The sequence below is a fragment of the Platichthys flesus genome, chromosome 7 (genome assembly GCF_949316205.1).
Source record: "Platichthys flesus chromosome 7, fPlaFle2.1, whole genome shotgun sequence".
Taxonomy (NCBI): domain Eukaryota; kingdom Metazoa; phylum Chordata; class Actinopteri; order Pleuronectiformes; family Pleuronectidae; genus Platichthys; species Platichthys flesus.
In genome coordinates, this window is record NC_084951.1 from 8,575,761 (window position 1) to 8,596,464 (window position 20,704).

At 41.0% G+C, this 20,704-nt stretch overlaps 1 protein-coding gene across 2 annotated transcripts; it reads right to left on the reverse strand.

The window, feature by feature from the left end:
- Positions 1–3,635: 3,635 nt before the first annotated feature.
- plekhm2 (pleckstrin homology domain containing, family M (with RUN domain) member 2) lies at positions 3,636–20,368 on the reverse strand. Of its 2 annotated transcripts, XM_062392124.1 has the most exons (20): positions 19,688–20,368; positions 17,734–17,840; positions 17,308–17,417; positions 17,093–17,192; positions 16,226–16,313; positions 15,963–16,137; positions 15,197–15,256; positions 12,991–13,279; positions 12,126–12,908; positions 11,976–12,045; positions 11,280–11,370; positions 10,974–11,038; positions 10,707–10,795; positions 9,781–9,913; positions 9,165–9,355; positions 8,177–8,242; positions 7,868–8,027; positions 7,037–7,216; positions 6,690–6,806; positions 3,636–6,524 (listed from the first exon to the last, which is right to left on the reverse strand). In XM_062392124.1, the coding sequence occupies exons 1-20, from the start codon at positions 19,745–19,747 to the stop codon at positions 6,387–6,389; spliced, it is 3,072 nt and encodes a 1,023-aa protein (XP_062248108.1). In that variant the 5' UTR covers positions 19,748–20,368; the 3' UTR covers positions 3,636–6,386. The 2 variants fall into 2 exon arrangements, with proteins under 2 accessions (XP_062248108.1, XP_062248109.1); XM_062392125.1 differs by lacking the exon at positions 15,197–15,256.
- Positions 20,369–20,704: the final 336 nt, after the last annotated feature.

Consider the following 20,704-nt stretch of genomic DNA (forward strand, 5'->3'; position numbering starts at 1 on the left):
TGCTGAAAGAAAATCACATTTTCCCTCAGAGAAGCATCAGCACCACAGCTCACATCATTTCTTTTCTGCCGCATCTCGCCTCTTTTTCGCCTGACTGCATTGCTGCAGTCAGAACGGGGCTGGATGTGAGGAGAGTATGGAGAGGTATGTAGAGAAGAGGAGGAAAAGGGAGACGCCAGGAGGAAGTTGGACAGTGTTGGCCTGACGTAGAGACCGAGAGTGAGGGATTAAAATTGCATAAGAAACTGAAAAACTGCAGAGTGAAATTAACGAGGGAGAAGCAGAGCCTGGTTTACACCTACATTTTATTTAATGGGTAGAAATACAGTTTGTTGTCTGATAATTAAAAGATCAAAGTTCCCTGAAATAAAGCACTGCAAATACAAAGTGTGTTTTTTAATGATCTATACAACTGCATATGACTCCACAATTTTGGTTAAAGGTTCAGTGTGTAAGATTTAGGTGAAATGATCTATTGGCAGAAATTGAATATCAACATATTGCACATATGTATGTTACATTTAAATTGTACGAATGGTTGTTTTCTTCACCCTAGAATGAGCCCTTTATATTTAAACATTTATATTTAAAGCAGGAGCGGGTCCTCTCTTTTACAGTAGCCCAGACTGGACAAACTAAACACCTTTTGAGTTTTTATAACAACTGAAGGCTACCACGGGTTCTCTTACATGTTTGGAAGGGGGGAGGTGAGGTGAGGGGTATTCAGCTGCAACATGCATCTTCACCACTAGATATCACTAAATTCTACACCCTGAACCTTTAATCTACAATTCCAAAAAAACATTTGAAAAGTGGAAATACACAATAATGTTTCCTAAAACATAGCCACTAAATGTACTGTAATTTAGTTTTGAGGATGCAGTTGCCTATCTAGGTATTTCTGTAATACCTTCAGGCCGGCACCATAATGCGCCTCAACAGAAAATAAAACAAAACTAAGAGAGCCTGCGAGTGTTCACCTTCTGTTTCTGTCATTTTGTGTTCTTTTTTTATGAAGTTTATTTATCTAAACTGCTTAGGTTGTGAGAATGAAATCTGATGTGTCTTACTCCATAGGATACAGTGAGTTACATTATGGGGAAAATATGATCAAGTGTTATTGGAGCTTGAAAGCAAGGAGCCTCTACCACTGCCTGTGTTTTAAACAAATTTACTAAATTTAAATCATGATCAACCAAATAAGTTGCTGCTGCTGCTGCTGTTGTAGAACTTGTGTTGTGGGTTTTGTGTGAATGAGGTGACCCTGCAGACCTGTGATCTTAAAGTATTCAGACGGAGGACAGTCGTGCCTCTTGTTATTTTCCGGCCAAAGCATTCAGAAGAGCTGAAACCTCAGAGTGGTGATAATTTAACTCACTTCTTATTGTATTGCTAAGTGAAAGTTTCTCTCAGGCCACAAGCTGGATCTGCTTCTATTTTGATTTCTTCTTAATTACATGTCATTTCCTCCAGCTCTCTTGTCTCCTTGAACATCCCAGGGGGACATGACACACTCATTCATCCGTCTCATCAATCTGATACTGTCCTTCGTCTCGTCTCTATCTGAGTCATTGTGTGATTGCACTTTCCAATCGACAACAATGTGTTGTTTATATCAGGCCTCAAACTTTCAACAGGTCACTTCACTGTTGTGTTCAGTTCCCTGGATGCTGGTTTATAATTTCTGCTCTTTTTACTTTTATATTCCAGTCTTTTCTTGTGGTCTTGATAAATTACAAACTATACAGGTATCTGTGACAATCTGGTGGCTCCCAATGGGTTCTCTTCCTTTCCTGCAGGGGATCGTTTTCTTCCCCTCTTCTTTGAATCTGTTGAATGTCTGTCGGCTATCGTTTTTTGCAACACTTCTTGAAATATGGTTGAGAAAAACAGTTTCCTATGTTGTTCATCGTTGTGGTCTGAAGGCAAGGACGTGAGTTACTGGCTTTGTTGAAACCAGAGCAACAGCAACAGCAAAAGCCAAAGCGCTCCCAAGGTGGCATTGATGTGCTGCTCAAATAACAACAATGAATCTGAGCAAGACAGTGGTTACTTGTTGCCCTAGCAACTGCAGAACCTGTGCTGACTTATATAAGTGAGAGTGTGGGAAACTTAATGTATTTGCTTTTGCTTTGACAAAATTACTTAAATAACTTGTGCATGAATTTGAAAAAAAAAGAAGAAAAATCCCGATTGGACGCTTCACAGCAAGAAGATTGGCGGTCGGAATCCCAGTTTGGACCGTTCTATGTGGACTTTGCATGTTCTCCCCGTGTCTGTGTGGGTTGACCGTGGGTTCGCATGTGACCATGAATAGTTGTTTGTCTCTGTTGACCCAGTGACACGCTGGCGACCCGTAAGGAGGTACTCCGCTACCCCCCCCAATGTCAGCAGGGATTGGCCCCAGCTCCCCCCAATGAACCCTCAAAAGGATCAACTTAATTAATGGATGGATTTTTTGGGGTTCAGAAGAAATGTCCTTCACTCTTCAGTCAACAAGGCCCTCTGCAAATGAATCGCCACTCAAAGTTGTGGCCCATTTTTCATTTTATCTTTACTCAAGTCTTTCAGTTTGAGAGCAGGACTTATTGATTTCACGTTCAGATTTTGTAATGCTCTCACTCACACTCAAATAGCCCCTGCTTGTACTTAGATTCGCTTCACTTGTGCCCAAAATGTGCGCTTGCGTTCTGATTTTTTGTTACTCGGACAGATTTCCTGCACTCCAGCTTCAGCTTTTCTTCTTAAGCTCATGCTGCTTCTGTGCCAGCGGGTTTCTCCAGGTGTTATGTTATCAAATGTGCTGAAGAGCTGCAAGTGGGAAGTAGAATAACATGAAGCAATAACAAGAAAGGTATATAAAATTGTACTATTAATATACACAAGATTTTGGAGAATGGCTACAGACATTTTTCAGTCACAGGACTGTTTGTGTGGTTGGCCACCAATGAAGGGCTGTCAGGGTCTCACTCTTTCCAGTTCCCATATGTGTTGGATGGAGTTGAGGTCAGGGATCTGTGTAGAGTAACAAAGTTTTCTACATAAAACTTGAGAAATCAATTCTAATGGACCTCAGAAAGTGCACAGGGAATTATTAACATGATGAAACAGGAAAGGGTATTTCCCAAACTGCTGCTACACTGTAAAATACTGTGGAATTGGGATTTTTTTTATTGGGAAAAAAGAAAGACATTCATTTCTCAATTTCAATAAATTGCCTGCTCACAACTTTTGGTCTCTTGTTCCCATTTCTTCTTTTTGCATTTTGAAGCTCTACTTAGAACCTTCCTAAGATCCAACAGTGCAAAATGCAAATTCATGCAATTTTTAACTGGACTTAAGATTTTGATCAGGTGTATACGACCTCTACTGGTGACTCCGAAGAATAGCAACATTGACAAACCTTGTCTATGACGCTGCTGAGTTAATTTGACTAACTTCGTGTCATATCGTTTTTTTAACATGGCTTTCCACTCACCAGATTGTAACAGTGGTCTAGCAGTAATGGTATAAATTGCCAGGGTGTGAGTCGTGCTCTAACATGACCCATGAATATTTCACTGATTTGAGCTGAAACACAGATGAAGACATTAAAACGACTGACACAGACACAGTTATCACGTTTCACCACAGGAGCCATGGTTTCGTTTCAGTTTATTCAGATACGCTGTCCGAACAGTATAAAACCCTCTGGACATGCATGTCTTTCTGCGGGACTTTACAGTGTGTTATATTGATTAGTGCTATATTTACAATTTAATAAAACTACCAAACATAACATAAATATGACATGCATTATACATATATGATCAAAAATCAAAAAAGCGGCTTTTTCACAATGCATCATTCAAAGGATGTCATCCACCATTGGCCAGCAATGACCTACATTCAAAACACAGCTCAAAAAGACTAGTTCTTCTTTACGTACACTTCATAGGTCACAACTTTAAGCACTTGATTTGCTTATCATTGATAATAAACTGTTCTCTCCCTGGTCAAAAGGTCCTTCAGTAATCCACTGGAAGGGGAAGATTTCAATCAAACAGCTGACCAAATCCTGTTTTGGAACCCACTGAATTATTCAAGGATTTCAAAATAAAACCTTCTCCACCTAATGGTATCACGTTGCCGTCTCCCCTGTGCACGCAAAAATAAATTCATAATGCTGTATGGAACATGGGAGGAACAGAAGTAGAAAAATGGATTTTAAAGAACGTGTAATTAGACAAACAGCAGCAATCTTATAAAATGCACGGTGACTCTTAAGGTTTTGGATGAGAAGTACCTTTTTCACCTGAGATTAGATTTCTTTGTAAAAGAGCAGAAGATGAGCAAGAACAAGTGGCACTTAGAACGGCTTAAAGCACTGAGTGATGCTGACTTTGAAGAAACAGTGGGCGATAGAGAAAGAAGTATGCATGTGCGAACATGCAAGTAGGAGACACACTGTATGTGCGGGGCTGATACTGGTGACTGCTCAATGCCTCTGTTTTTGTATTTTACTTAGCTGACCATGCAATTTGTGGCAGGACATGTCAGAGTTTCCGACTATTCCAAAAATCACAGCATAAATTATGAGGATTGTTTACGTTTCCTAATGCAGCCAAATGTACAGTGTAAGGCAAATGTAATAACAGTGCTTATTTCAATTGAAACTACTTGGCCAAATCCAGTTCAGTCAAAAAATGTAATTGTCATTGCGGAAGAAACCACATTGTTCTCTGCCTTATAATAAGAGCAGTTACACACAGGCTCTATCACAGCAGCAGGCCTCAGTGTTGAGGACAGATTGTAACATGCATAACCATTACCATCCAGTCCCCATTTCATTTACAAGGAATATAAGATAATGTTATTGGTGAAGCATTTGGTCTACGTTTAAAGGCTATTTGACGCGTGAACCTAGGGAACCTAGGTAGTAAAAGAATGACCAGTGAGGTTACTATTATCTAGTGTTTTACAGCTGGTAGATTGCCAGATTAAATCAGTGTTGCTGTCACAAACTACTGGTGTAAAAACAAAAAAACAGCAGCTGTGATTCTAGCACTTATTGGTTAGTGATTCTTATTTAACCAGGCGAGAGAAGTACAACTCTTCTGATTCAGACAGAAATCGACACTAAGACAATGTCACCACTCAGCAAATCATTTTGTAACAATTGTTTCGCTTTCTTCTAAAATGGAAAGAAAAACAGGATGTTTTGATGATAACAATAATAGGTACCAATTTAAAAAAAAAGAGACTAACAGCAAAAACAATGTGCAAGTCTGCATGGAAGCCTCCGCTCGTCTCGAGAGGGGAGGTAAAGGCAAGTCTGTTGCATTTCCTGATAGTTTATCTGACTGACAACATTTCAAGGGGTAAAGCAAGATCTCAGATAAATGAACATGTCATGTAGCAAATATCCAGGCATACTTCATATTGAGATCCTCACTCTATCAGGATAATGTACAGTGAAGAGGATTGTGTCCTCACACCAACTGAATGAGACACATACATGACAATCAGTGATTATGCATTGATACTGTACAGTTGCTCTATAATGACTCCACAGTCAGGGTGCAGTGTAACATCTTGTACAGTGACTCTGTTAACCAGGAGTCATCATCCCACAGTTGTTGGTTGTGCAAGACGAGACGGTATATATGGATTGTGTGTGTGTTTGCAAGGCAAGGAGTGTGCATTTTTCCACATCGCAAAAGAGCAACGACATACCCTTCATATATGGCTTTCTTGATACATATATTAAGTATATAATAAGAAACATCCAGCTTTCTTTAAATAAATAAATCATTAATGATTTTCTTAACTCGCAGTGCAGAGAAACTGGTAACAGATCTTTTATCTTTCTCCAAATTAAATGTATGTGTTTATACGTGTAGTTTTTTACTGACTGAAAGTCAAGGGTTGAATAAGGAAATGTAGTATTGAGACGAAACTCTCAATTGTCAAAAGGCCTTAATTCAGCAGGATACATCTGAGTGCAAGATGTATTGAAAATCGGTTTAAAATTATTACAATGACACAGCTACTCTATGTGCATTGTATATTAGTACATCACCATGTCCTGCAGTGCTTTTCTCATATATGTAAATCACATCATGTGACACTAAACTTTTCCTTCATTCCTCATATTTCTTCCTACATTGCTGCAATGTCTGAAGAACCTCTGATAGATGAATGACAGTAATGTATCAACAGAATGAAATGAAAAACCCTGTCACAAGGGAGGAGGTCTCATAGCTGCATATCTTTGCCATATGCATGGTACTTATGCAGGAGGTCTCTGATAGAAACACATCATCGTCACCTGTCTTTCTACATCAGACTACCAGTGTGTTTCAGTGGTTAACCAAAGGTAAGCTATATGTGTGCACGTGTGTCAGTCAGCACCAGGGTTCACGTTGGGCTCTGCCTCGGGCCAGACTGTCTGCCCTCTGCCAGGCACTCTTCATCAGGGCAAGGGCCTCGCTGCATCGCTTCTGCACTGATGGATCAGACACCTCTCTATGGGGAAGGTCAACCTGTGTAGAGTGGGGGAATTCATGAGGGGTCAACCAGAGCCAGTAGTTGTTGAATTTAAGATCGTATTTGATGATATTCCGGAACAGTTAATATTGCAGTTCTTACATTTTACTGTAATTTCCCTTAAGCACATGTGACAATGGCAGTCTACAGTGTGTTCTGACCTGGTAAATATCTTTCCACGTCTTGTCCAACGCCGCCAGCAGCCGATCTCTCTCTTCACATCCGCTGAAGTACAAGACCCATGGAGGGAGGAACTGGGTTCGATCTGTTGCAAACTCCTGGTGAAAAAAAAACGAGGGATAAGTTTACATTAAAGGCCCTAAATACAAGATAAAAAATATTTTAGTAGATAATGAGTGAATTTTCATTTTTGGGCGAACTATCCCTTTAAATAACTGTGTTGGTGGTATGGCATGGAGATCAAACATGAATCATATAAAAAATGTAAATATAAATTCTAAAACAATATAATCCAACACCAGGAGGCGCTGAACAAATCGTCACTCACAATGACACAGTACTCCTTGTCGGCCTCCAGGTTAACAGTGGTGACATCACAAACATCGGCGCTGCCCAGAGAACGGAAGAAGCTGGTCTGACAGTCCTGATGGCAAGTTAGCAGCTTCGTGTCTGTCACCACCAGGCAGCATGGGATACACGGGGTGGGAGCCACACCCTGAGGGATGACCTGGAGATAACATGGTTGTAGTTAAATAAGACCGTGCTCATGTGAATGCAGCTTAGATCAATCCACACAGAGATGCAGACAAGCAAAAACCCGATGATCCTGGCAAACAATGAAGATCAGCAGGTCCTGTAACAGATGATTCAAACAAATGATCCAGCACAGAGAATCCACACAGGGATTATTTGACCATGTGCGTTTATCCATGGTCACTTCCTGTTTAAGCTGTGCGAAAAGCCAATCCAACCGGACTTAGAGGGGCTTTCCATTTCAGGTTTAAAACACCAATGTGTGAGATACCACAATGAGAACTTATTGTTATTGTCACAAGAAAACTTGCACTGGTTCAGCATTAATTTTTTAATTATTGTAGTGTGAGGAAAACATGCATTGAGTTCACATGTTTACATGCCTCCAGGAAAAAGTTCAAAGACAGGCTTCATCTGTAACTGCTGAAGTGAGAGGAGGCACACAACATGTGACTGAGGGGTGGAATGTGTTTAGTCTTACAGCTTGTACATACTGCACAACATTAAATACTTTTAGTTTGAAGTTGTGCTGAACAGACAGACTGACAACCACCACTATCTCCATGTCTCTCTAAAAACACTGAGATATATGCAGCGAGTGCATTGTGTGACTTTCTCTCCTTACCCCTTTGGAGACGGACTGGCAGAGCAGCTGCATCCAGTCGGCCATGTCCTGCTCATTGTTGGCGCTGAGCTCCAGCGGCGGGCGCTCTGTCAGGATGACCTGGAATGCATGGGGACGCTCTGTGCTGTTTGAGCGCCGGCAGCCACCACAATGCTCTCCTCTGTTGAGTAATAAGAAGGGGGAGCAATGAGCATGAATATATATACTAGTGCTAATCAGTGAACACAGTTCTGTTTACTGCTTTTGAACAGTCAAATACTCAATCGGTTCACCATCTCCTGTATCACCATTCAGACTCTTCAAACTTACCCCATAGTGACGGACAGCTGAGGTATCCCATCTGTTCTTTCTGCATACAGGTAAAGAATCCCTTTGCTGCAAGAAAAGGGGTAAATTGTTTTTATTCATCTAATTAGAAGCTCATTATATTGCATAATTGGTGGAAAAAATTATATAATATTGATAGTACCACGAAAGCTTGACCACTTGTTTCAAAGCATTTTGGTCTTGGTGGGGCTTTCTAATTTCTCCCAAAAAAAAAAATTAATAATACAATAATGTTCTAATCAAAACATTAGCACATTCATTTAATGTATTATTACAGGGGCTATGTAGGTTTCAAAAAGTTCAGTATAAGACTTTAAATACCATAATCTGTCATCAATGAGAGAGAACATTGAGGAGGGACATAACATATTATACAGGTCACCAAAATAATTCTCTTAAAATGAAAGCATGATGGAGGAGGCATTTAATGAACGGTAACAATCAAGATCTACCTAAACATAATTACGACCTAGAGCAGAACATTTGAATTTATTTAAGCCTTTTTTTTTTTACTATTTTTAGACTCAAATTATTGTAATAGAGAAGAGAGCACTCTCTACCCTGTATTATATATTAAACAGTGTGTAATGCTGGTAAGAAGCCTGCTGGATTGATTTGCTCTACACCCACAAAATGGAGCCCAAGCTTTCAGCATGTGTGAGAGTGGCAGACGCTGAGAGGAGGCACAACCTCAAGGAAATATTCACATCCAATATGTTTTGCATCTTTCACTAAAGCAAAAGTGTGAAGTGAGGGCATTTGGAACTGAGGACCATACACTGCACATCTCACAGGTTTTGTGAGGTGTGAGACTGAAATACCATAAATATTACGACGGGATGTGAAAAGAATGTTTTTTTGTGAAAGTGAAACATATTGTAGAGTAATGTGCATAGTATGAAGTGTGGAAACAAACAAATAACATTAATGCCAGTGGATGAGAAAAACAATATGTTTGAGCTGCTCATACCTGAGCACAAGGTAACAGCTTTTCCACAGCTCTTTGCCCAGGTATGTGTTTCCAGACCGGTACTGGACAGTCCCCTCCTTGGTACTGGAAGAGCCTCTAGAGCTTGGTGGGCCACCTTGGGGAGACATAGTCATGTCCATTGGATCCTCCCAGTGGACCAGTGAATAGAGTTGGATAGACACCTCTGTTACCTGGAAATGCAAGTGCTATAGATCAGAGTGGAAAAGCATGGACAATCAAACAATTCTAGAGCTTTTTTTAATTTTATTTTTATAATTATCAGCATTAGTTACATGCAGAGGTTAAACAAAGTTTTTAGCCCGGCTTTCTTGGTGGATAAGAAAATAGAAATGAAATGACTATAACCGTGTTTAGCACGGCATGTTCAATTTACATAACCTTCAAATCAGGTTCCACAGCATATAGCTCTGAACATGTTTGAGAACTTTTTCTGTTGACAGGTTATGTAACTGTTGCAAAGTGACATAGTTGGTGGGAAAACTACATTGGTATGTAATTTTCATTCATCTGATCAGATGAAAGAAACTCATGCTACGAATGTGTTGGCTTTTTCTCCATAAGACCAGACTTATGATGATATTCAACATTTCTTTACCTCACAGTGAGATTCCTGGGAGACAAACTTAGTGAGAGCCAGTTTTTCCATGGTAGCATCAGTCAGCACGGAGGGGTAAGGTGGCTCACGACAGCCCTTCACCATGGCTGACTTGAGAATTGATAGGAACCAGCTGTATTTAAAAAGAAAGATACACTGGATGAAGTTACACTAGTTGACCCATTGTTGTAATGTCATGTCTTTAAACACATTGAAAATAAGTCCAACTTTCACACACACGCAGTTCATCTGCCACACACAACTCGAGACGAAACCTGAAATAGCCAAAACAATCTGGATTCATGATCCAACATCATCAAGTGATAACTAAATAAACGTGGTTGTCAGTTTGTTTGAAGAGAGCGACTGAGACGAGCAGACACACACAAACACTCCTGCAGACAGGAGAGAAGTTCGTTCTGCAGATTATAATGCAATGCATTGTTTGAAATTCATTGTTGCAGAACAAGGCGAAGCCCTGTTTAACAATGACCATACATATGGGGGGGGGGGGGGTGTTCATTAATAATAATCAAGGTATAAGTTAGAAATAATAGCGATATTTATTTGAAGTCATATCACACAGCCCTATGATGCACCCTGTATAGCTCTATTAGTCAATGGTTTTGCTTTACAAATGTACAGAAATAACATTTAACAACCTCTTATCATTGTGGGTCAAGGTTGAATGTAGGTCACTAGTTTCCTGACCCATAAGACCACAGATGCACACATGAGGAGTTGAGATTTGATGTGCACTTTGTCTCTTTACACAGGGACTCAGCCAGTTGAGCATTTATCACAGACATATTGATGACAGGTGGAAATTTAAATTGACTGAATAGTACAATAATCTTAATGTGTCTGATATAGTAATTAGACTTAGTATTATGAAACATATGACAAGGATCTAAAGGGAAACTCACATTGTCAGTGAGGAATCAGCTGTGTCCAAAAGGAATTTTCTTCGTCTGTTGGTGCAAACCACTGTCACTGTCTGTTGGTCAAGGCCCACCTTCAGGAACACAACATTACAACCAGTTTATTAGACACATCACTAATTAAGTGCTCTGTTACAACACGCTTGAATCTTCAAGAATATCATCTAGTTAACTCTCCATAGATCACACGAACAGCCTGAGACCTCGACGCACATGAGAATATGATAAACCTTTGTTGTGCTGGACACTTACTGAAAGATAGTCCACCTCATTGTAAGAGACAGCTTCTTCTACTGTGTAGGGTTTCTCTGCAGCACCTGTGATGAAAATCAATGAAATATATTTTTAGCCATTGGAGCAGCCTTATGTAGAACAGCTCTAGGACAAAGTGTACATCTTATCGGACTAATGTATAACTATCTCAACACGTCATCTCAGACCTGCTAGGAGCTTTGAGAAATAGAAATTCTATGGGTTGCTTGGACAGGTAGACAGTGTTACATTTTTGACCTGGCCTGTTCCACCCTACGCCCATGCATTCTGGATCCAGCCACTCACCCTTCCGTAGCAGGTAGATGTAACAGTCCGTGAGGAGCAGGTAAAGGGGCTGCAGGTCCCCCTCCATGTGGCCGGTACTCATCCTCAACATCTGAAAACACAATGATAAAGATTTGGAAATGTCTACGTTCATCTGTCTCTAACTGTTCTTGTTCATTTGTTATGGGTTCTGGAAACTGGATTCCACATTATAGCATGCTGCTACATATATAAGGGAATGTTGTTTTAGAGAACAGCAGATCTTGTCTTGTTTTCATCATGTATCACAGACCAGTGTCCTTTTTATTACTGTAATTACATCTGCATCTATGTTTACACAATTTGGTGAAAAAGTCTGAATAAAGGTTGTTACTTAATGCCAAACAAATATATCATTACTGCTGGAGTAAAAGCTGTGAAACGGAATTGGAAACTGAGCCTTGCAACACTTCCACTGAGCAACAGCCTCCAAACCACCTTGATGTCAAAACAAGTGTGACAGCAAAACTGGTTAGACCATGTAGGAAAGAGCAAACTTTATAAAGTTTCATTTAAACAGTCATGCTAAAAGTTCACTGTGCTGCTATACTTAAATTTGTCATTCAACTTTACATTTTAAAGCAGGCCATTTAAATCCACACTGTGCACGTTCACATCCCTAAAGAATGATCATTCCTTTCAAAATGAGAACAAATAAAAATCTGTGCCTGCCTTCACCTTGAAGAGCTGCTCCTCATTCTCTCGAAATACATGGATCATCAACAGAAGCAGGTGATTATTGTCCACCCTGATGAAGAACAATGAAGAACATTAGACACACCGGATAACATTGCAACACTAACAGCTCATTTTGAAGGAACTTCATACCTAAACTCCGCAGGGTGAGAACTCTCTAAGGGACTAAGCTCCTCCTCTTGTAGCCGTTGTTTTGTTTGCACATTAAATGAATTATTTGCCATCTCTTCTTCTTGTACAGTTTCCTCCTCCTCTTCCTTTATGTCAAGCTCCTGTCCTGTTGACGCTTTTGCCTCTCCCTCATCTTTATGGCAACCTGAAAGAGTCTGTGACTGGCTATGCTCTGTAGAGTCATGGTGGCCACCACCTGTGGGAGCAGAGTCTGGACTGTTGGCGGTAAAGCAGCATATGTCTGTCGGTGAAGGAGAGGCCTGCAGGAGGTTGAGGCCTGTACCCAGAGTCTCTCCTGGTACCGGGTCAGGTGGCTCGCCCCCTGAGTCCTCTCGAAAGGGCTGCTGTGCAGGGGGCTCGCGGCCCCGGTCACAGCCATTTTTCTCCACCTCTTCCTCCAGGTGCTCCCAGGCTGCCTCCCTATCCAGAGCCCCATTGAGCCGCTCCATGACGTCTCGGAGGGGCTGGCCCATGGTGTCCATGGAGGTGTCAGTCATCTCTGGCAGGCGCAGGAGGCCTTCTACCCCGTCCTCATCACCCTCATCAACTGTCTCTGATCCCACCCTGCTTCTCCTCAACTCTCCTTCACCATCCAGATGCATCAAAGTGCAATTTAATGAATCCAAATCGTCCGAGGCCTCGATTTCCATGAGGTCAGAAGAGACAGAGTTGTGGATGCTGGTGCTGGAATCTGTGGAGCCCCTCCCTCGACGTTTCTTTGCTGGTTTCCTTCGTCTGGCCATCCTGGAAGAAAACAGTACTTAGCTGCATTTTTCCTCTTTACTAAAACCAAGCTACAATACTAATACATCTGTAGATACTGTACCTGATGACCTCCAGCTCATTGCTGGTGTACTCTGGGTCATCTCCGGCCGTGATACTGTTGTGGCGGCTCACTATGTGAACTGGCGTGACGTCGGCTGAGGTGTTGGTGGTGTTGGTGTCTGAGTCCTCGTTGAAGGGGTTGTGTCTGGATGTGGGGCTGTGTGGAGGAGGATGAGCTGCTACCTTCACCTTCACAGAGCTGACCGAAAGCACCACTGTGTCGCTAATGACAGTTTGGGGATCAGATCCACTGGATCGTGGGCAGCTGGCCTGGTCGGTCAGGTCACCCTCTATCATTAAAAGCCACAAATAAACATTTACTTAATAAAAAAGCAGCTGTTACCAAGAGTAATAAACAGTCTATATATTCAAAGAAAAACACGTAAGATTTGGTGCCGTCTCGCTGGTAAGTGGAGCTGCAAATGTTGACATCACAAGGTTTTGTTTGAAATGGTAATTTAGAGGAGAGTTATCTCTATTCGCAAATTTGTGAACATGTATTTAGTTTTATCAGTATTATAGAGTTGACCAGCGAGACAATTTCACAAAAACTTTGTGTTTTCATTCATCAGCATCACACACAAATGTTAGGGGTTGCAGCGTTTTTAGGCGAGAGGGTCAGAGAGGCACAAAATCCAATGCTTAAGATATCAAGTCGGTACACAGGCAGCAGCTTTATTTGCAGTGGCACAGGCCGAGGTCAAACTCTACTGATGTGAAAAGGATGGGTCATGCATTAGAAAATGGACTGAATGCTATGTATATAGACTCAGTCACTAGAAAGCTTTTGACAGTTATGTCCTCAGCCAGGTTATGGACAAACTGGTAATTGTAAGATAAGATGTTAGGATAATCTCACATCCTGGAAAATTGACTTAATTTTAAATGAAAACATTTTGTTCATTCAAGCAAAGAATACTATAAATAGCATGAATAATTAAATCATCTATAAAGACAACAAACATCTACACATTGTGTATGCTGCTTACTGCAAACAGATGCTGTAGTAATACACAGCCATTTTTACTTTCAACCTTGAGCAACTATTTATTGAGTTTAACCTCAACCCAACAGTGGAGCTGAACCTAGGCTAGTGCCACATATCATACAGGAAGAGAAGGAGTTACAACAACATCACACCAGACAGGCAAATACACAATGTACTGGAGATAGACTGGACAGGGTGAGTACCATATACGCCAGGTATTTATCTTGCTGTAGTGAATAAAGAGGCCAAGTCAGCATTAGGATCGTTCCCCAAATGAGGAACACATGCAGAGCATGACAGAACAGTTCCCATGTGCCCACCCAACACCTCCCAGGAAAAAGCAAACTTACCAGTAAACTTAACATGAAAAGTGCCACCTTTTTATCTTTATTCAATTACTTGTGTCCATACATTAAATTATCAAAAGGTTTGATGAAAACGGATGAGCACTATCAGTTGCTTTCACTTGAATCAACATTCAGGTATGTTTAAAAGAGGTCTGTTAGCTCATTAAAAAGTTAAGCTATAGGCCTCATGAAATAATTTCCAGTTATGCATTAATTACAGTAATGAGCCATCCAACCTTAGATGGAAACACCAGTTTTCTCACAGAATTTGGTCTATGGTGATAACAGGGTGCATATCACAAAAGTCCCTCTCATGTGCAACAGATTCAGAATGAGGTACAATGTCTAAAGAGTGAAAAACTTTCTCGCATGAGAGAGAGAACTGAATTGTATGCAACAACTGCAGCTGGAACTTTTAGGTCTGACTTTTTTCATGGATGGTAAAAACATTATGGACCATAGCACAAGCATGCGGTAGCTCCACAGTGCAAGAACGCATGCGGCATACATCAGTGCAAATTCTACACCAAGCTAGAGATCTCTTATTATTATTAGAAGTGTCAATGTTTTGGTTCATTATGAAACAACTCAATATGAAAGGGTGCCATGGTCTAGATAATTAATAGGAAGCAATGAAACACCAATCCTTTCCAGTTGAATCCATATCCCAAAATATAAGGCTCTTTCAACCAAGTCTAGCTTTCATGTTCTCAGATCAGCAGTATTTTATATCAATGAGCTTTTTTACCATTACCATTTCTAATTACTAGCTAAAGGACCCAGCATTAAATTAAGCACAAGCTGTGGAAATGCCATGCAAAAAGATAAGGAAGGGAGGGTAGGAGGGATGAAGGGGTTGACCAATGTCCCACCTTCCCAGTCTGCACTTTGCAATGACGGCAACACGGGGAAGATGTCACCAAAATCATAATCTAAAAAAAGGAGGGATAACACTCAGCATTAGATAGATGTAGTAGAGAGAGAAGACTGAAACATAAAGAAAACATGACATGTGGTTTTCAAAATAACTGAATCAATGGAGAAAGAGACAAGTGGGAACTAAAAGAGGGGAACTGACTCAGTAATTGGTGAAGAGTGATTGGGAAAGCATTCACTGGCCCGCTGCAATCACACCAGTGAGAGGATTCTGTAACCAAAGGTTTCTAAATGACACATGATCCGCTTGATGTAATGCTCTTAGGTGTCATGAGTCACGAGAGTCTGCAAAAGTTTCAATCCAACTTCTGCTTCAACTGCCATTAGCTTGACATCACTTTATGAACTTGTGCCAAAGCATGTGACTGTAATTTTAAGGTTTTGATGTAGTCTGGTAGCAGTTCATATTTAAAAGGTGGCCATTCCCTGTGTAGTAGTTTAGCAAAGTAACATGAGAACAATTACTGTCCAGCTAAGCACTAACAGCCCATTGAGGTGACACTAGATATTTGATGGGCTAATTTTAAGAGGTGTCACACTGCCTTTAATGAGCCATTTCAAGCCCAAATTAATCTCAAACCAGTTCAGTCTGTGTGTCTCCTCTAAAATAAGACAATTACTTCTGATTAAGTGAAGCATGGGAGCCAATAAGGAGGGAGTTATGGGTGTGTCTCGTCGTCAGAAAATCCCAGTGCACCTTACCTTCACTGGATGGGGCTATGGCACTGTCATCCCACTCCAGATTGGTGGAGGTGAGCGATGTAAAGGAGTGCAGGGACAAGCTGTCTGAACTGGGCAGCCGCTCCTCAAAGTCTAGCAGGTTGTAGGGTTTGTAGTATTCTGGCATGTAAGGGGCCACATCCAGATAGGGCACATCCTGACCCAGCAGGACACAACAACAACGTTACTGACATGCTGCTGATGTTAAACCTCTGTATTAATATTTTAATGAAACGGATGCTAACCAGCTCCAGATCAAAGCGAATGAACTCCAGGCCGGAGACCAGCGTGAGGAAGAGAGTGAGGTGGTCATGACTGCAAACCAGTGCGTTCCTAGCAGGAAAGGAAAGTAGTTGAGGTTATGTGAGCGACTTCTAAGCGTCTCTCAGACATGCACTGAAATCACATCCTCCTTATTTTCTCTGGAGGCGGTGCATGTGTGAATGCAAATATCAGAGTGAGACGTTCAGCAGTTTCTGAAGAATTTCTCGACATGGCCTCCATGTATATGTTCTGTAGATATTCAGGAGAAGTCTATGCGAGAACACAGCAGGGGCTTCCTGCTGGATTCGCTGGCGCTACTAACACAAAAACAAATATATCCCGCAGAAAAAGCACTGGCACACATTGAAGATACCAACAAAGACAACTCTATAGTTTGTGGTGAGAAAAACTGACGCCAGTGTCTGTGTGCTGTAAAAGAAAATCATGTGATCGCTACAATGGAGTTATGACGTCACTTCCTGCCTCTGCCTGATCCACCAGGCTGCTCCCCAACTCTTTTGAATAAAGCAGAGGGTTTTAAAAGGAAGTTACTGTTGTGAATGAGTATGTGCAGGGAACCTCTTGCTGTGAAGTGTATTTGTGAACGGCAACCTGCGGGTAAACTCCCGAGCCAAATCTCCGGATTTTTCCTACAGATCATGCCTGAAAACTGCTTTATTTACCACAAAAATACATAAGCAGTGTTAAAAAAATTATAATGGAAAACGCAACTTTATATCAATTTGTTTTTCAGGATAAAAGACAAAGAAAGCAATTATTTGCTTTCTTTGAGGTTTGATCATCTTCATGTATGTACATCATGTAATCAAGGATGCTGGATGACTTACTTGAAATAATACTTTTGTAGTAAACCTTGGTTCTCTTGGAAGAGGCGCAGATAGCTCTCTAAAGAGCTCTCACTCAGCGCCAGGTATAACCATGCACGACCTGAACAGAATAGAGAGCACAGACAGTATATTCCCACTGCATGATGACTGAATCTTTACCCCCCCCCCCCCCTGTCTGAATGTGGGAGTTTGACTGTGGGAGAAAGATGTCTCACTTCGACCAACGTTGGTTGCTATGTGTTGAAGCTCATCTATCTGGCGGACAGCCTCTTTCCGGGTGAAGTGAAGGACAAGGACCCAGTAGCCTAAGGAGATGTCCTGCAGCCTGCAATGTTGAAAACAGTCAATGATATCAAATTGTTGAGGCCTAAGGAAGAGAGGGGAGTGTAGTGATGGTCCCATAGCTAAATAATTGAATCACAAAATGCTTGATCAATTACATGTAGTTTGATAAACACTGTCAAATCAGGCAAAATACACGTGTCTTGACATGAGACTTGCACAAACATTGATGCCAATATGATAATAATATGATCTTCAAAAGGACTTTTTGTATGATGAATTAAAACTAATCTGATACTATGTGCGCTATGCAGCTACCCTCTTTACAGTTTGCAATTTACTGTCAACAAGCCTCTTACCCATACAGCAGAGCATGGTCAAGGTGTTCACACAGGCGCTGCAGGACCCGGTCGTGATTCCGTATAGCAGGAGTCTCATCTTCACAGGCCGCAAAGTAACTCTGCAACTGTAGAGGGACATGATATCTGTTCTGCTTGTTTTGGTAAAAATAAAAGGTAAATCTGCTTCTTTCTAGTAACAAAAGTTGCCACAATTCTCTTTTCAATGCATGAATTTGAATGAAAAGTTATGATAACAAGATGCATTTTCAAAATGATATTCATTGAGGTTGTTTGTCATGGGCTGGCCTAAATGCATTGATCGGCAGAAGGTAGATGTTGTTGATAACAAAAGTAATGATCGTTATTGCATATGTGTACGGCTGCAACTACTCGAGCAAACCTTACATGAAACAAAACAACAACCAAAAACAATATTAATAACTGATCAAGCATGCATAATGGTGTTCAACTTCACAACAGTGGAGGAACTGTAACCCTTTCTATACATCGTCTGTAAGGTTCAGTAGAGTGCAGCAGGACAATTATCCTAAAGTGAAACTTCAAGTCAAAGTAACAAAGGAATGTAGGGCCAAGCAGTGGAATGTTCTTGACCTAATTCCAAACGAGTAGGTGTTTTACTGATGTGATTCCAGTGTGCCTGTACTCCTTGAAATTCAATTTTACTGCTGTGGTCCAGAATTAAGGCAAAAACAGGTTAAGCAAGTAAGTGCAGCTGGCTGCAGCACAGGAAACATGCTGCTGATGCCTTTGGGTTAGAGACTTGAGGAGCAAAGGTATTTTCAAGCTTTTCTGGTCGCCTAAAATAGAGGATTATGTGGTAAAACAACAGCTAAGCCCATATGGAATTTGGGCAGCAATGCTTATGGAGAAAAATTATTCTAATATGAATATATTGTATTGAACTTGTCAGTATTGAATATAGACATATGGGATGTAAAGGTTCTAATCAAAAGGTCTACAAATATTGCTGATCTAACATGGATTAAATTAATGATCAAAATGTGCCACTTTTAGCTTTTTATAGTGATTATCTAATTTCAAACTCAGTCTCAGTATGTTGAGTAAAAGCAACACAAAACATAGTACAGTAGTAATATTTTCCATTCTGAATGGACTGCACAGACAGTTTAGTGGAATGGAACCGTTTGAGTAAGCAATGTTTGTCTGAGGTAAACACTGAACACTTCCTTGAAGGCTTGACAAATTCCTTTTCTTCATCCCTTCACTCTTTGTCCCTACAGTAAGAGATAAACTGATGAACTAAAAACGTATTAGACAAATGTGGATCAAGACACAGTACTCCTGAGCTTACGGCACTAGACTTACAAAAAATGAGCCCTTCTAATGTAATGATCTGATCATGGAGCAGTGGGGGAGGGGGTTGAATTGGGGAAATACATGATAAATATATCCCATATGGGCATGCATGGAAACTAAGATTTGAAAGCAGAATGTGCAAAGAAGCAGGTAGATGAGGTAGAAGATGCTGTGATCTCTATCAGGTTATAATAGAATCCGTTTCATAATGCCAGAGTTTACTGGCCAAACGATTCTTTATCATGTATTTCATAACGGATGGAAAGTGTAACAAAGATCAAGGAGGTAGTAACCTTTGTGCTGTAATGTGTGTGTAGTACGGTTGCAGGTGTGTTTACAACACATGCCGCAGTGGACCAACAGCAGCTTGGCTCCACTAGTGTTTACAGTGATCAGAACTGAAGCTAAATGACAACAGAGGCAGTAACACATGAAGGTGATCAGTGAAATTATAGGGAATTCAGTGCGTGTTTGATTCCATCACTGAGGGCAAGGCCCTTCCATGACAGTGAGCTGGAAGTGACCCCCCTACGACTTGAAAGTTGCCCTGTTTAGCAGACATTAGATCAGACGTTAGCTCCACTACTTCAGATAAGATGAATAAACTCCCACAGTCCGCCCGGGCGCCGCTTACCTTCTTCACAGACAGGGAGATGTTCTCCAAAATGCGGTCCTTCACTTTGAGTTGATCCATCACTGGTCTGTTGGCAGCTCGCGGCAGGTTGTCAGCTGACTTCCACAGCACCGCTCTTGTTTTGCTAACGCTAACACCGCCCGCGTTAGCTTGATATCATGGTCAGAAGCAGCCAAGCAACGACAGAGCTGAGGTTGACGGCTGTAAACACGGAGTTGTTGTGTGTTTTTAAACGGAACCACTACGTCATAACGGCCATGTAAACGCCTGGGAAGCAGCGGGATGTGTCGACCTCTGTCAGCGGGTTCTGTGGAGTCCGGTTAGCTAGGAGCTGTAGCTACCAGACTTTTTAGCTCTAATCAAATTGGGGGCGGCTACTTTTACATGCCGCCTGCGGCTAACTGAACCAGGAACATGGTCACACTGTCGGTCACAGCTCTCTGGTCAGTTATCGATAAATACTTTGTGTTGTCTTAAAGCGTATTTAGCAATAACGCTTATTAGATCAAACTTGTTTGTCTTACTGACCTAGATGCTCTGAAATGAGCAGGTGACGTCACTAGTTGACTCAGTGCGCTTGCGTGGGGAGGAAACTGAACCTTATGTTCATTAAATAAAATCAAAACCCCATTAAATAATGGTTGCTTTCAATCGTATGAAATACTCAAATACGGCGCATGTGCAAGACTCTTTTTATCTTGAGTTACTTAAAATAAATATTTTATCTATATTTATATCTGCTAGCTGGCTGTTTGAATTGTTTTTTGTACTCCTCTATAAATAATTACACAGTATACACTTGTAACTTAGGTTTTACACTTGCATACTCTAATGCATTAAGTATTGTATTTGTTTTCTATTTATTCGGCTCCTTTATGTAAAACGTCTTATTTTTCTCACTTTATATTCCCTGACTTTGCTCTAATTGCATGGCTGAGCTTTCTCTTTCAACACTTTTTACTGTACCGTTGACCATGTGTTTTCTTGCATGTGACACAAATCAAAGTTGAAACTTGA